General features: G+C 41.7%; 1 protein-coding gene across 3 annotated transcripts in view; it reads left to right on the top strand.

Moving 5' to 3' along the window:
- The first annotated feature begins 3,221 nt into the window (after nt 1-3,221).
- KIAA1109 (KIAA1109 ortholog) overlaps nt 3,222-17,280 on the top strand; it is a 147,618-nt gene continuing 133,559 nt past the window's right edge. For all 3 annotated transcript variants that reach the window (XM_036241410.1, XM_036241409.1, XM_036241411.1), the window contains exons 1-3: nt 3,222-3,306; nt 4,781-4,869; nt 16,287-16,416. In XM_036241410.1, coding sequence (XP_036097303.1) covers nt 16,320-16,416 — 97 coding nt within the window. In that variant the 5' untranslated portion in view covers nt 3,222-3,306; nt 4,781-4,869; nt 16,287-16,319. The remainder of the gene's footprint in view (nt 3,307-4,780; nt 4,870-16,286; nt 16,417-17,280) is intronic.

Here is a 17,280-nt window from a genome sequence, read left to right as displayed (position 1 = left end):
TTCCTGGAACACACACAAGATCAAATGATAATTGACCAAAACATTTTTAACTTTATATTTTTAAAAAAAGAATGATGAGATAAACAAATAAGATCACACACACACACAAATAAAAAAACAACAACATAAGTAGTAAGAGTTTTAAAATAGGGTGTGTGCAATGTATATTTCAAAGAATTATAGAGGAGTAAAAATGAGACTATTTTTAGGAAAAGATCTTATTTTTCAAGTGTTATGAACTGAATTGTGTTCCCTCAAAATTTATATGTTAAAGACTCAACCCCCAGGACCTCAGAATGTGACTGTATTTGGAGGTAGGGCCTTTAGAGAGGTAATTAAGTTAAAATAAAGTCCCTAATCCGGTCTGACTGGTGTCCTTGTAAGAAGAGATTAGGACACAGGGGGCACACTAGGGTCACACTTGCACACAGAAAGGACCATGTGAAGACACAGTGACAAGGTGGTCATCTGCAAACCAGGAACAAGGTCTCAGAAGAAACCGAACCTGCTGAGACCTTGATCTTAGACTTCCAGTCTCCGGAATAGTTTAAAAATACCCATTGGTTAAGCCATTTTATGGCAGCCACAGCAAACCAATACAGGTATAAACTCATCTTGGGTTTGGAGGGAGGAAGTGTAAATTGATGGAAGAGCCAAAGAAAGAGAGAGTTGTGTTTCATGAAAATATTAATTTGACTTTAGGAGAAGTAACACATGTACACATCACAAAGTCAGTTGTTATGAAAAGGGGATGCAGTGGGAGAGACTCTCCAAACTCATCCTGGCCAGGACGCCCAGTTAGTTCCCCACCCTAATCATAGTCTGTACCAGTTCCTCCAGCATTTTCTCAGTTATAACCTGTGCCTAAGAGTGTGTGTGTGTGTGTGTGCATATGTTATTTTACACTATGTGCCATTGGCTGGAAATTTTAACTTTTGTCCAATTTAGTCTTTGATCAGTATGTTTTTGGAGTCAATTTGTTGGTTTTGGCCTATTTACTTACTATTTTTCACACATACACATATGTTTTTGCTCTTCAGCAAATATACATCTTAGATCATCTTATATCAGGGCATTTGTAGCTATTGCATTTTTTCACTTGCTCTACAGATATTCTGTAATTTTCAAACCAGTTGTTTAGAATTGAACATTTTTAGGTTGTTAACAATCTTTGACTTTTACAAACAACGTAGCAATGGATAGTTTGTACATTGGTCAGATGTGAAGATATCCATATGATTCACTCTAGAAGTGGAAATGCTGGGTCAAAAGAAATGTGGACTTAAAATTTTAAAAAGGTATTGCTGTACTGCTCTCTGTTGGGGCTAATTACCTCACCTGCCCATCGGCAAGGCAGGAGGGTGTCTGTTTCCCCAAACCCTTTCTAGTACTGTGGTAATAGAATACTTCTGTGTCTTGTTTAGAGTGATGGTTACCTGAACTTACACTTAATAAAATGACATACAGCTTTATACACACATTATACCAGTGACAGATTCCTGGTTTTCATGCTCTACTATAATTATGATAAGATATAAGCATGGGGGGAATTGGGTGAAGGGTACCCAAGACCAGTCCGTGCTTTTAAAAGTATTTCCTGTGAATCTATAATTATTTCAAAGAAAAAAGTTAAAAAATATATCATTAGAGGCCTTCTATCATCAGAGCAATTCTTACTGAGGCCTCTGGATGGAGACAGTGACTTCTGTACCCTTATTTTCCTATCAGGGTGTTAAAAAGTGAAAGCAGGTGGAAGACGGGTGGAGGGGGCCTTGCCAGGTAATTAGTAAATCTAACGGAATGTGAGAGAGTTCAGCGATTGTCACAATATCAAACACCTTTGGAATAGAAAGGCTTTCACAATAAACAATTCATTTTGATGATGTTGCCTGGTGCACAGCTGTAGCTGCAGGATGGCTCTTGGGCACAGGGAGGGAAAGGAAGCAAAGCCAGCAACTTTCGGATTCCAACAGTTTACTGGGTGGCTAGGTGAGATCCAGTGACTTTGAGCCCTTCCCCCCGCTTAACCCTTCCCCTAACTCCAGAGCAATTTGGTCTAAGTTTAGGTTTTAATTTGGGGAAACAGAACCGCATCTCCATAATTTCTAGTGCAGAGAACTTGTCCTGGGATAAAGTTCCTCTCGGCAGAGTTGGTATTTGTAGCAAACTTGAATCCTTGTGGGAGCCTGGAGCCTTCCTGGGGAACTAAGATTAAGCACGCTGGGGACTCTTCCCACCTTAGAAAAGACTGTGGAAATTAATTTCTTTGTAGAAGTGCAGAAATAAACTCTAAGAATGAATTCGGATGTGGATGGTGGGGGTGTCCTGTGGCGGGGGGAGGCACTAGGATAGGTGTATGCTCTTCTCGGTTTCCATCCAGCCTTTTCCTAAACCCCGTCTGTCTGGGCCTCTGTTTCCTTACATGGCACTGAAGGCTGATATGGTGCCTCACGTGTTTAACTTCTCTTGGCTTTATTTCATATTTGCTTTCACGTCTGTTCCCTTGGGGTAAGAGTGGAACTCCCACGGGGAAATGTTAGACCAGGGACGTCAGCTCAGAATGGAAGTCAGAACAGAACTCAGCAGGCAGTATACAGGAATATTGAGGAGCATGAGCTTTGGAACCATGTTGCTTGGGTTCGAACCCTAGCTCTCCGGGTGGTGACTTATTTAACCTCGCTGTACCTTAGTTTTTCATTTGTGAGATGGAAATACATGGGGATAAGAGTGTTTACTTCACGGGGCTTTGGGAGGATTAAGTGCTTAGAACAGCGCCTGGCCCATATTTAACTCTGTTTGTAATTGCATGTCTACTTGTCTTATGTGCATATTTCACATCTGCTCCAAGCAACCAGAAAGCTTGGGCAGAGTTCAGAGGGCTGCCCACTGTTTCTATTACAATTTGTGCCTCCTGGTTTAGGCCCCGCCCCCACCCCGGCGAGGGGCGGAGGGAGGGGCGGGGCGCCGCCAACTCCTGGGCGGGGCTCGGCTGCCGTGCCTCTCGGCGCCGGCGTAGTGACGTAGGACGTTACCAGTTGACGCAGCCGCAGTGCCGCCCGGCTCCCAGCTCGGTCTCCCGCCCCCTGTCTTCCTCCACCTCCCTCTGTGTCAGTGGCCTGGGCTGCGGCCGGACCTTGGTGGCGGGCTGGACCTCAGGCGCCCGGCCCGGCTGGCCCGGCTCGAGGGTGTGGGCGCGGGCAGAGCTCCGCAGGCTGCGACCGCTCGGCGCTGCTGCCGCTGCCCAGGGCCCTTGGCGTCCTCCGATGAGAAGCCGGACGGTTCCGGGCCGCCCCGGCGCTCGCCCAGGTGAGGGGACCGGCCCGGGTTCGGCTGCGTTCGGGTGGGCAGCACTTTGTCCCGCGTCTCGGGACTTCAGCCGGGTCGGAGCTGGGAGGTTCGGCTTCGTCTCGGCTGCGGCGTCGGAGTCTCTTGCCCTTACCCGAAGCGTTGGGACCGCAGACCGGCGGGAGGTCCATGGGAGGCCAGGAAGGGCCTTGACCGGTGGCTGGTGGGTCTCAGAGGCCGGAGCGGCCCCTGCGGCTGGTGGTGGGGCGGGTGGGCGGCGCCCGCCCGCAGGTGTGGCCTCAGCGGGAAGGACCCTGCACCTGCCATTTGCGGCTCCGCCTCGCCAGCACCTGGTGGCCGGAGGCTGCAGACCGCCCAGCACCGGGTGGACTGGCCCCGGCGGCGGAGCTTTAGGACCCCCTTTGCTCCCCAGGCGTGGCAGTGTGTGTTCTGAATTGGAGCTCGCTGAGTCTGCACCCTGGGAGCGTACACATGTCAGCGGAAACATCATCTTGGTCAAAGGGAGATGGAAGGAAGTTGATTTTTCTCCCCAGAGCATTAGCCCTGTCCCACCCCACGCGCCTCCCCACTCCCCGCACTCCTCGCCGCGTGGGCCTTAGTTTTGACTGCAGAGAGGTAGGGACGCTGGTGAAAGGGCAAGAGTGTTTGTAAATTTCCTCTGTAAGGAAATCGTGGGATGGGAACTGTCCAAGTGTGTCAGTTTCAACTGGTTTCCTGTTGCTGCTCTCACCCTGTTCCCGGCAAAGCAGCTGATTTAGTCTACGTTAACTAGACTCGTGAAGTGTAAAAGCAGATGCATTTACCAAAATGTTTATCTTAGAAAGCTGTTGAGTGGCACATTATGTGCATGTATTATCTCATGTCCTCATCATAACAATCCTATCATGTCAGGCCTGTTACTCTCGTTTTACAGACGAGAGAACCAAAGCCCACAGCCCTAAGAAACAACTGGTCCAGAGTCAGAGCCGTGATTTAAACCAGGTGATCTGGCTCCAGGTTACAGCCCCTTAATCAGTGTGCTTGACCACTTCCCAAGCATCTTAAGAGTTTGCAGGGAGATTTTCACGTGATAAAAAGTGTGCTAGGTGCTGGGAATAGGATGGAAACTGAAGAGCTGTTCTTGCCAGCAGAGACCCAGCAGTTAAAGAATTTTTCAAGGTCACACTCAGAATGTTTTAAAGGTAGGATTTGACCCCTGAAACCCTCTGACTGCCAAAGTCATAAGTACAGTAGGTAGTTTTGAAATGTTTGGTAGGCCGTAGTTTGGAAATTGTGGCCTTAATCTAGTTTTAGGAGTATTTCAGGTTTGGAAACTTTAAAGAAGGAAATATAGTATTGAACTAACATTAAAGACTTTCACGCAGGTGTAATCAAATAATTTAATCTGAAATGGTGAAAATGCCAGCAAGGCCAGAATATCTTATATAATTGGTTGAAATGTTTGAAATTTGTTTTTGTTTTTGTTTTTTTTCAGGTTGATTACGATGAAACACTGCAGATGGACCTTCTGAAGATAAGGAGAAGGAAAAACAACATTGGAGACTCTGGGGAAAAAAGAAACGGGTAAGTATTTTGATTAAGTTAGAAAAAAAAATCTAATTTTCAATTAACGCTCAGGTAGAGGAAATCTTCTGATTTTCTGTTTTAGTTGTGTTTTGATCTGCTTAAATGGTCAAGGAATAGGGTGGGGTGGTGCTGGTGTGTAACTTGACCCGCCAGTCATTTTACTTGACTTTGGAACTACTGATACCTGACCGACAGTTGAGTCATATGTTTAGCTTGTGTACTGGAAGAATCAGGCCACGGAAAGCTTTGGCTTACTTCTTTATCGAGTGTTACTGCTCTTTGCTCCCTCTTGCATGCACATCAATCTGCCCATGTTAGAAAGGGTTTTAAAAAGAAATGAAGACAATTAGTTTACTTTTGGTTTGTTCTTCATAGAATAGTGTACGTGATTGAACTCAAGTATATTTTTTACTATGAGTTCTATGAAAAATAGTAGAAGATATGGTTAAACATGATTAAGAAACAATTAATTCATTTGATAAATTATTTAAGGAGTACTCTATGTTAGGCATTATTTCAGGCTTCTAGCAATGGAGTAGTGGTCTTCATGGCCCTGAAGAGGGCTAGTGTAGTGAGTTTTCCTGGAAGGTAATATTTTTGTGAACCCATACCTTTGCAGGGATTTCCTGGGTTATGTAAAAGGTGGGAAAGCAGCACTATGAAACAGATGGTGGTTGTTTGTATTTATGATAAATCTTTTACATTATTTCAATTAATCAAAGAAGGTACTCTGTTAGTGTTACTTTAAGGTTCAATGGGAAACTAGTATACTTACAGACTTCATTTTGGTATACTGTTTTTCATGTTAAAGGTAGTGATAGAGTTTCAAAATTTCATGGAAGGTTAAGAAAATTTACTCTTTCATTTGGGAAAATTTGGGGGAATTTCCATGTGGCGGATAGAAGTGGCGTAGTCAGATAGGCAGTCTGATGAATTGGAGAGAGGAGCTCGGAGGCATGGTGATCAGGTAGAGACTGTTGTGATGGAACCAGGTGGCAGATGAGAACCTGAAGGAGGAAAGCGGTGTGAATGGGAACTAGGGATGGAGATGCCTAGACAGACGCAACGGAGATAGAATGGGTAGAATTTAGTGGGCTTGAGGGGCAGGGGAGTCAAGATACTTCCTAGTCCCTGTCATGTTCAAGTACGTAATATTTACTAAATACTTGCAGGGTAAATGAAGTAAATTGCCTGATACCTGGCTTGGGAAACTGAATGGATTCTGGGGCCATTTCTGAGGGAGAATAGGAAGAACAGTAGATTAGGAACATAGTTGGAGGAGATAAGTTCAGTTGGGAGCTGTCGTATTTGAGACCTCTGTGATTTCCACGAAATGTCATTAGGCAATTGTGTGGATGGATCTGAGTTAGGAACACCCACCTTGATATATAAATTGTGGCGTCTCGGTTTATAGGTGGTAGTTAAAAGCAGTGTGAATGGCTGCGATCACTCAGGGGGAACTTGTGGCACAATGGAAGAGGGGTGAGGATGTGCACACCAATATGTAAGGGTCAGGTGCAAGAAAACACACCTCGGAAGAGATGCGGTGGGCAGGGAAGTAGAAAATCAGGAGAGTCACAGAAGTCAGTGGAAGAACTGAGTTTGGAGAAAATAAATGAGTGTTAGACATCTTTGAGACATCAAATAAAATGAGGACAACAAAAGTGTCCATTGGATATGTCAGTTAAGAAGTTTTTGACCTGAGCAAGACCAATTATATAGGTGGAGTAAGTTCACACTGTGTATGAGATGGGGAAATTGAAATATCTAATGTCATTTATTCTCTCAGAAAGTTTTTTTTTTTAAATCTTCATCCGAGGATCCTTTTTTCCCATTTACCTTCAGATAGAATGGGAGGGAGAGAGGAAGAGAGAGAGAGAGAGAGAGAAAGAAAGAAACATCAATGTGAGAGAGACACATCAATTGGTGCCTCCCACATGACCCCAACCAGGGATGAGGATGAACTGCAACTGAGGTACATGCCCCTGAATAGAATTGAACCTGAGACTCTTTGAGCCAAGGGCCAACACTCTAACCACTGAGTTAAACCAGCCAGGGCAGAAAGTTTGGTTTTAAATAGAATAGAGAGAAGGTAGCTAAAGAGATGCACTTGAAAGAGGGCTTTTGTTTTTTAAAGGTATGAGTGATATGAATACATTTACAGTCTTGATTTGCTGAGGATAAAAAGCCATCAGAAAGAAAATATGAAGATAGCAGAATGAGAAAGAATAATTGGTAAAACTCATCACTTTGTATTAGTTATTTATTGCTGCATAACAAATTGTCCAAAAATAGTGTTCTCAAACATTTATTATTTAAGAGTTTCTGTAGGCTCAGAACTTGGGAGTGACTAAGCTGATTGCTTGTAACTTTGGGTCTCTCAAGAGGTTGCACCCAAGATCTTGGCTGGGACTTCAGTCGTCCGGGGACTAAATTGGTGCTGGAGGATTTGCCTCCATAGCTCTTCACTCAAGTGACTGTTGCCTGGAGGCCTCAAATCTGCACCACGGAGCTCTCTCTAGGGCTTTTTATGTGTCCTAACAAGGCAGCTGGCTTCCCCCAGAACAGATGATCCTAAGAGGAGAGAGCAAGGAGGCGGCTGTGATGCCATCTGTGACCTAGTCACACACCATTGCTTCTGCCATATTCTTTTAGCATTGTACCATTCAGTCCAGCCACATTGGCTGGGGGAGGAGGGGACTTAATTAAGCTCCACCTCTTGAAGGGAGTACGATCAAATACTTTTTGGACTTATTTTGAAACTACCAAATACCTTCTATCAGTTGTCAATTTCTTGAGGAGCAAAGCTCTTTACCGCTGAGCCAAACCAGCCAGGGCAGGAGCAAAGCTCTTTCAAAATATGTAGATACATCCTCTATGACCAGGTGAGAGGGTGGTGCAGAAAAGCCAGGACTGGTTCATTTGGATTTGGCTCACTTCACAATGTGCCCTTCTTTGCCCCTAATCAGGCTCTATAACTTGATGTGTGCGTGTAATTATTTTTTTTTAAAAATGACTGCCGACCTTTGATTTAATGGAGAACCCTTTTAGAAGGAAAAATGCCATAGTGGGCAAAATATAAATTTCTTCTTATACCAAAATATGAATTCTGGTAACATTCATATCAGCTACTAAACTAGAATCTAGAACTGGGAGGAGGGCACTCATTTTTCATAGAAAAGAAATGGAAAACCAAGAGATTCTTACTGATTTCTATGAACATAAGTGATGAGAGACAATAGAACACACTCTAAAGCCATGCGGTCTAGGTTGTGAACAGGTTGGGTCTTAGCTGTGTTTGTGCTTAGCTTCTGCCATAGTTTTCTCATCTGTGAAAGGGGGAATTGTAAATGGGTTGTTATTTTCACAGTTAGATGAGTAAATACATGTAAAGTGTTTGGAACGGTGCCTGGCACACAGCAAGCAGTGAATAAATGTTAGCCACTGTTATGGTAGCTCCATTTTAATGGTGAGCTAATTCCAAGGAATTAACATTTCAAAGAGTAAGCTAACATCGACCAAAATGTTTAGAGTCTAGACTTTAAACTGTTTCTATCTAGCTCCATATCCATTTAAAGTACTGTGTCAGATGTCACCAGCAGTATTGTATAGGTCAAGCCTCATAAAACTCCCTGAAGCAGCCTTTAAAAATTTTTTTACATAAAAGTTTAGTTTTAATTGGAGCAATATTCTCAGCTCATAGGAATGAGCTATTAAATGAATCTTTTGGACTTTTTGTCTAGCAATATGCTAATAAAAATATTTTCTTTGAACTTGATATGACAAGTGTTGGTTGAACACATGTGGCCATTTTCCTCTTCCTTCTCACCACATCCAAAGATCCTATTTTGTTGAGTGAGTAGTTTGAAGATGTATTAGGGAAAGTTTTCTGACTGAAGTGACTTAAGGTAGAATATAAGAGAGGAACTTAAGGGCCAGATACAAAAATGGAAATAGTTTTATTATAAGAAACCATCTTTAGAATTTTACTTTGCTAATGCTTTCAAAAAAAATTTTATTGTTTTATTTTAGAGAGAGAAGAAGGGAGGAGAGAGAGAGAGAGACAAACATCGATTTGTTGTTCCACTTATTGATGAATTCATTGGTTGATTCTTGTATGTGCTCTGACCGGGAATTGAACCCTCAACCTTGGCAAATCCCAACGACGCTCTAACAACTGAGCTACCTGGCCAGGGCAAGTTTGCTAATGCTTTTTAGTGTTATGCTTTCTGGTATATTTCCAGTAAAAGTGGAAGTGATATATTGAATTCTTGATTAAAAGAATTAAAAGAAACTTGCAGAGTGCGTTTACTAGTCAGTACAAAAAGCAAAACAAATCCCACAGTTAACCAGTGTATGGGGTATGGAATTGGGAGGATGAAACCTATTCGCTATGGCACTTTCTGTTCATTTCTGTATCGCTAATCATGTTCAGGAATATGCTGGCGGTAATAATTAGTTCTGGTGGATATTACATGTGAGTACTATTTAAATATTATGGTTTCACCCTGATTGAGTAGCTCAGCTGGTTAGAGTATCACCCCATACATCACAGTGTTGTGGGTTCAATCCCAGTTGGGGTGCCTATGGGAGGCAACTGATCAGCATTTCTGTCACATTGATGTTTCTCGCCCCCTCCCTCTCTCCTCTCCTCCCCACCCTGTACCAAAGAAAAACCCACAAAAAACATGTCTTCTGGTGAAGATTTAAAAAATAAATAAATAAATATCATGGTTTCTTCTAGATTTGGAGAAGTTGAAGTCAGTTCTTTTTACCCTGTTTTTTTTAATTCTCACATGAGGATATTTTTCCATTACATTGCTGTTTAGCTAGAGTGGGAGGGAGGATGGGAGAAAGAGGAACATTGATGTGAGAGAGACACATCAATTAGTTGCCTCCATCACGACCATAATGTTAAAAATTCTTTCATATATAATATGAAGAATAATTTTTGTAACAGATTACAATATTCAAAGTACATTACATTTGTTTAGTTTGCTGATTTATAGTATTTGAATCATCAGTCACCACATCTGAATATTCCTTCAGCAATAATTGCCTGGCAAGTAGTGTAATTTGGTGTTTGATCTGTTTCTAAGAATCATGCTCTCTAGTATTTGTACAACTATGTGATTTATATTCACTTTGTAATTTATGTCAACTAATATCTTTGATTATAAACTTCTGTTATTTAGCTAACTATATATTTTTTCTCTTCTATTTTGTAATGAATGAGATACATTTTAGTCATTGTTTACTGCTATGCATGTTACTGTTTCTTTTTTAGCTTAAACCTTTTTTGTTCAACTGATTTTAAAAAAAACAAAACATTAATTATAGTAGCTTAGCTACCACTGTTGTAATGTGTTTCTTGTCAAGCACTGTGCTGTGAGTTTTATGTTTGCTTTGTGTTTCTAAGGCCTTTAGCACCTCTTAAAGGAAGAGATGGCTTTTTGCACCTTGTAGTAGGCCCAGAGAGATAGAGTGACTTGCTCCAGCTCTCTATTGCACAGCGAAGGAAGGGACAGATAGAGAGTGAGCTTTCCATTTCAAGTCTGGCTGTAAAGCCTACTCTATTTCCAAGTTACCAGATGATTTCTGTTAATTTTTTAAATTTATTTATTGATGTTAGAGAGAGAGGAAAGGAGAGGGAGAGAGAGAAACATCGATGAGAGAGAATATTGACTGGCCCCCTCCTGCATGCTCCCTACTGGGGATTCGGCCCACAACCTGGGCATGTGCTTTGACCAGGAATCCAAGCGGCGACCTCTTGGTGCATGGGTCGACACTCAACAAGTGAGCCACACCGGCTGGGCTGATTTCTGTTATTTCTGATTGAATGTTTTCTTGCCACAATTTTATGGACTTTAGAGTTAGTTAATCGTGAAATTATGTTTGTCACATACAGAATCCTGAGACTGAAAAGGACTTGGAATGACTTTATGTAGGTAATAAGGATTGTATCTAATCTATTTGACCTAAGAAAGTAATTGTTTTGTTTGTTTAGATGAATGGAATGGGACATTAGATAATTCTGCTTTATGTATACAACTGCTGACCCTGGCCAGAATTGATAAGGAAACTAAGTCTGCTTTGTTGGCCACTCTCTCCTTTTTAAGATTTCCCATCTTCAGGAATCTTGAGACTTCAATGATATTCCTGGGTCACACTTGTTAGTGGACAAAGTCATCTAATGAATTAATTTACATTAATAACACATAATAATTAATAGTAGCTATTATTGACATATTCTACAGTTAACTTTGTGTTTTAAGAGAGAATAGAGGCCCTGGCCAGTTTGGCTCAGCGGTTAGAGCATCGGCCTGCGGTCCGGAGAGACCCGGGTTCGGTTCCCGCTAAGGGCACGTACTTCGGTTGCAGTTTGTCCCCGGCCCTGGTTGGTCGTGCGGGTGGCAGCCACTCAATGTGTCCCTTCACATCGATGTTTCTCACTCTCTCTCCCTTCCTCTCCCTCCCTCCCACTCTATCTGTACAAAAAATGGAAAAATATCCTCGGGTGAGGATAAAAAAAAAAAAAAAAGAGAGAGAATAGAGGCTAGTACTTTATTTAAAGTTAAGAATGGGTGGTGGAATTTTAGGCTTTGTATTCTGATGAGTAAAAATTTTCAGGCAGAGATTTTCAAATCACTGTTTACTCAGTGGATAACACCAACCATCTTATATGGCCCAATACTATCTTAAATGTAAAAGTTTACATATTTCTTTTATGTGAGATGTTCAGTTGCAGGAGGTACTTCTCTATTTTGTGTACTTATTTGCAGAGCAACATAGACTTGGACGGAGCATCATAGTTCATTGCTTCAGGGCATCTGCCTTGAGCTTGGTGAGTGCTCAGATTGTCTGAACCATCCTAGAAACAATTCAAAAAAATTGAACACTCTTAAGACTGAATTTTGGATAAAGTTGTTGTGATCTGATTTGTGTTTTGCTTTTGTTTTGGGGTGTTATTGTGTTATGGGAAATATAGGCAGTAAGTATGTTCAGGCAGTTCCTTTGTGTTGGTATTGACAGAAATATTTGGGTTAATTGCCCAGCTTGGTCAGATGCTCAGTTTCTTAATTATTAAGGAGGACCTAAATTTGACATTGAAATTGGAAACCCTACACAGGTATCTCACTAAACAGTAGCTGCAAAATTTTCAGGTACACGTGTATATAACAGTTAATGCTGATCAGTAAACGTGGGTACACAATGCAGAAATGTATACAAAGTGCTTACTTTGTGCTTCACAGACTTTCTAGTATGCAGAATGTTGCTGTGTTGACTCTTGCTTGACAATGGAGAGAATATAAATGTTGATCAAGTTCAAAGGGGAGCTGTAAAGCTGATTTGTTTCCCAACTCCTAAAACTCACATAGTTTCCTCTATGAAAGAGGAACTATGATTAAATGCAGAGGAACTACGATTTAATATAATGGTCTGAAGAAGTGTAACACTTTTTATACAAAGAATTGTGACTTCATTGTTGCATGAGGCATTTGAGAATGACTACGTTTTTTTCCTTCTCATTTTTATTATATTTGAAATTAAGTTATTAAAATGTTGAATATCCTCTTCTTAAACTCAAGCAAATGAAAACCAAATTTTCTTGAGGATGAAAAAGATCATTTATAAGTCTCTCTGTCCTTAAACATATTGGAATTAGTTGCTTATCTTTGACAATAGCTCATATTATGTTCTTTTTATAATGATGCATTTATTTCATTCATATATGAAAGTAGTGTTTATGAGACTACTTACTGTATAGCAGGTACTTAGTTGGCTTAGGGGTAGGGAACCTTTTTTCTGCCAAGGGCCATTTGGATATTTATAACATCTTTCCAGGGCCATACAAAATGATCAACTTAAAAATTAGCCTGCTATATTTGGTCAGGCTATTGCGTACTCAAATGAAGAGGACAAAGCCATTCTTAAAGAGCAGCTGCCTAGTGAGGGAGACAGACTCTAAACTGATAACTACAGTGTGATGTGATAACTGCTAAGATACAGGTAGTCATTCAAACAGTTTTTATTTAATGCTTTGTATATTGTCAGACATCCTACAAAAGATTATTGTAAATATTCCAAATCTTACACTTACTACTCAGAATTCCTTGGATGCATAGTAGAATTTTTAAGCTCCATAAATATTTATTTATGTATTTTTAAAATATTTCTTGAATGAATAAACAAAATAAGTAGCACTATTTTATCATGTACTATCTTACTGTGTTGCTCCAAATAATTGGACTCAAATAGAAATCTCCATCATAATGCAGGGTCAGCTATGGCTCTTCAAAGCGAGGTCTCAGGTCACAGCAAATGTATATACACGTGTTCCAGCTGAAGCCCGAGACAGGAAAACCTTATTTCTGCCATGCTGTGTTAAATCACGGGGTGCTCTGTCTTTTGGAGGAGTGGTGTGACTCTGGCAGAGGTTTCACCAATGCAGCGAGGTTTTCTTGAGGCCCTGTGGACAGGTGCGGAGATCATCCTCTTCCTCCTACTTCTCTTGCTGATGTTATCAGATACTGTTGCTGAGGTGGGGGGCTTGGTGGTGAAGGCCTCTCGTCCACATGACCTTTCAGCCACCACCCTCTGGCAGGGCCATCCTTCTGTCGGCTGTTGTCAACACAAATTGAAAAGTGAGAAAAGTAGAAGAGGAAAAGGAACTGTAGAGACATGGGATTAGAAACAAACACTTAACTCAGGGCTTTTCTCGTTGTTCTCTTTCTAATTCTTTTAGTTGTAGGATTAGAAAGTTTAGAGATTTTTCTTGCTTCTTGAGGTAGGCCTATAATGCTATGAAATTCTCTCTCAGGACTATTTCTGCTGTGTCTCATAGATTTTGGGTTGTTGTGTGTTCATTTTCATTTGTTTCTAGGAAGTTTTTCGTTTCTTCCTTGATCCCACTGATAACTCATTCATTGTTTAATAACGTGCTGTTTAGCCTCCACAAGTTCGAATGTTTTTGAGCTGGATTTCTTCTGCTCTGTCCCCACCGTGGATGCCCTTTTCCATCCACTAAGGCTCCAGCATGCTGTGCCTAACTTCCTCTGCATGTGTGACCTCCTCATGCCACTATGGCTTTGATGCCCCAAGGCACTGCCACTGGTCCACTAGCCTCTTCATCTCACAGGTGGACATTTAATGTACCCTTGCCCACCCCTGACATCCTCTCTAGCCATGAGGACTCCAGTTCCGCCATTCCCCACATGCAGATGTTGGCCGTACTCTGTGTCACCTGTGGCTTTTAGATGAATTCATCAGGAAGGGAAGAGAGTAAGAAGCAACTAGTTTGGTTTTTAATGAGGCCATCATTTCCTCTGTGAATATTATGCAGTAGGTTCTTACATCAGTCTCTAGTTCCTCTCCACTAAAGGAACTGTCCAGTTAAACAAGGGGGCTGAGCCCCAGTACAGCCGCAGTTCAGTCGAATTCCGTGTCCATTGGTGTGTTGACATCCTTTACACTAGAATGTCCACTTCTCACTTTAGTGTCTTTATTAAGTCTTACCCTTTACTTTTGTACTTGCTCAAAGTATGTTCTCTTAACTGTGGAACCTTTATCTGTTGATTGCTCTGAAAGTGTTTGCATTAGCTAAACTTGGAAAAGTGTTGGTGAGGGCTGTGATACTCCAGTGTTCTGCCTTTGCAAGCAGCACACTCTTTCTGCATTCTCTTTGTCTGTGGGTTGTTACAGTGGTGGGTGGCGGTGACTGGGGATGGGGACTCTAGATCCTTTTGGCGGATAGATCACTTCACCTTGGATTTGATTCAAAACAGATCCCCTGGCGAGGTGAATACCAGGACACATCCCTCGCGGACTATCCCAGGAGGCAGTGGGAGATCTTTTCTTCCCCAGTGCTCTGTGTAAAATGGTAAAGATACATATGAAATAGGTACAGTTGTGGTTTTGTTATATGTAAACCACTATGTGTGAATATTTGGTTTTTGATTAAAAGTCTTTTCAAAGTGTTTTCTCCTTTTAAAAAATTATTCTTAGTTTAAAGAAACTAAAGAAAGAGAAGAAAAGGAAAGTTCATATTGGAAAGCCCCCACATTTTAAGTTGCTGGTTGATGGATTTTTCAAAGCTTTGAAAAATATGAATAGATTTTTTCCAGTTTTATATTGTGAGGTATAATTGACATGCAATATTGTATTTTCATGAGGGTGAGGATTTTTACAAATACTTGCTTGTCTTTGGCAGTAGTTCATAATCATGTACTTTTGTGATGATGCATTTATTTCACTCAGGAATTATCATCCGTCTTCCTGCCAGAGGAGTAAAGTAGTTTTACTTGCAACAGGTGCATCTCTTCCAGTTGGAGTCTAACTGATGTCTTTTTGTTGGGGTGTGTAATTCAAGTTCAGTGGTAGAGTGTGAGGGCTCCCCCTTCTGGCCTCGCCACTCCATTTTAAATGAGTTTTCCCCTTTATTTTCATAATAGTTACTTTCTCCTTATTGTTGAGATACATATCTTTAATTATATTTTAGAATAATGATGTCTCTCTTTGGATCCAGAGTACAGTAAATGAACCTGAGTCTCTGCTCATACTTAGAATGGTGAAATCAGGACATTAAAAAGACAGTATGTTGTCTTATATGTCAATGTAAGAAACATTCAAACCTGTGAAAAATTTTGTGAGTTTATTTGAGCCAAAACTGTTAACAATTGCCAGGAAGCAAAACCTCAGCAGATTGAGATATGCTCTGGAGAATGGCAGTGTTGCACCTTATTTTATACAATTTAATCAAAGAGGAGATGTAAGTGGGCTACGTGAAATTCTCGGGTGACAGAGCAGGGAGGTGGAGAAAGAAAAGCAGAGATGAGGGGTCGGAACCTCTGGGGCTGGATGAAAAGTAAAATGATAGACATGTTTCTTTCACACAGGGAGGTACAGCATAGTCAACAGCCAGCAATTAACATGATAATAATGGGGGGATTTGTGGTCTCCGCCCTGGTGTGTCACTTGTGCCCTGAGGAGTCTGGAACAAGGGGAGTTGCCCTGACACCCTAAGATACATCATTATAGGAGCAAACAGGCATAGCTCAATCAAGGTGGAAGCTGACTCTTGTCAAGGAGAATGGCCTAGGACATGACTCCTGCCATAAACTGCTTTTAGTTAAAAAACTTCCATTTCAGACCGTCCTCTGTGGTTACTTCAGGTCTCTCGGTCTGCAAGGCCGCCACGCAGGACTCCCTGCTGTCAGGTTAGCGTGTGGCCCCTTTTCGTCCGCATGTGTTTTATATGGAAATGTGGACATGTTCTGTTGTTTATTGTACTTTTTCATTCTTATCATTGGAGGAAACTTTTATATTTATTAAACTCACCTTTTTTTCCCCTTACATGATCTTCCTTACAGATGTATAAACCTCCGCTTCTAAATTTAACTTTTGGACTCTTTCAGACCTTTAGATGCTGCTCTGGAAAAACTTCAGTGATGGATCAAAGGAAGAATGAGAGTATTGTCCCTAGTATCACCCAATTAGAAGACTTTCTTACAGAACACAATTCCAATGTGGTGTGGCTCCTCGTTGGTAAGCAGAGTGTATTTTCTTATACGTTACTGCTTTTTATGGATGAAATAACAACTGCCACATTCTAAGCAGTGGTCGGCTAAGTTAGGGTGCTTAGAATACCCTTTGTCCATGTTTTGGAAAGAAGATCCATCTATGTTTCTGTGCACACTTGCCCTGGGAGCTGCTCTGGAGCTTCTCCATAGGCCGCCTCCTTGTCTGGCCTCGGGGGAGGGAGGGAGGAGAGGCCCTGCTCCTAGCTTCTCTTCCTTTTCAGGCCCACTCCCCACCCCATCCGGCACACACAAGCCTTGTTTGTTTTGTTACAACAGCGATAAATCCTCAGGGTAAAATAGAATGTATGTGCCCAATTAACCTCATCTCTTTTCTCACTCTTATGCACTTGGCAGGGGGCTCTGCTAGTAGTAACATTTTGTCTTATATTCCAAAAGTTTTCTAGGTATATGCAAATAATACAAAAGAGTGTATAAGTTAATGGCAGAGAGAGGGATGGAATATGAGTAAATGAGTGTATGCGATCAAACGAAAGGGAGAAATACTGAAATATATCCAGGAAGGTAGAGATTCCTGCAGGCTGTTACCCAGGAAGGGTTTGTGGAAGAGTGGTGTGACATTTGATTTGAATTTTGGGGTAGGAATTAAAAGGTAGGGAGGAAAATAGGAAGGGAAAGAGGGGTGAGAGAGGAAAGGGAGGCCAGTGGCCATCACTGAGCATCTCCTGTGTGCATGTCATCTCACTGGGCGCGCAGAACAGAGCCCACTGACGGAGGTCGTCATTCTTTCCCTGTAAGCATGTGGGAACCAGGGGATCCAGCGATCCATTACGTGGCTGGTTTTCTGAGTGTGTGCTTATGCTTCTTTCAT

This window comes from Molossus molossus, unplaced genomic scaffold (assembly GCF_014108415.1).
Source record: "Molossus molossus isolate mMolMol1 unplaced genomic scaffold, mMolMol1.p scaffold_m16_p_4, whole genome shotgun sequence".
In the NCBI taxonomy this organism is placed as follows: domain Eukaryota; kingdom Metazoa; phylum Chordata; class Mammalia; order Chiroptera; family Molossidae; genus Molossus; species Molossus molossus.
This window is presented reverse-complemented; position numbering and strand designations above follow the sequence as displayed.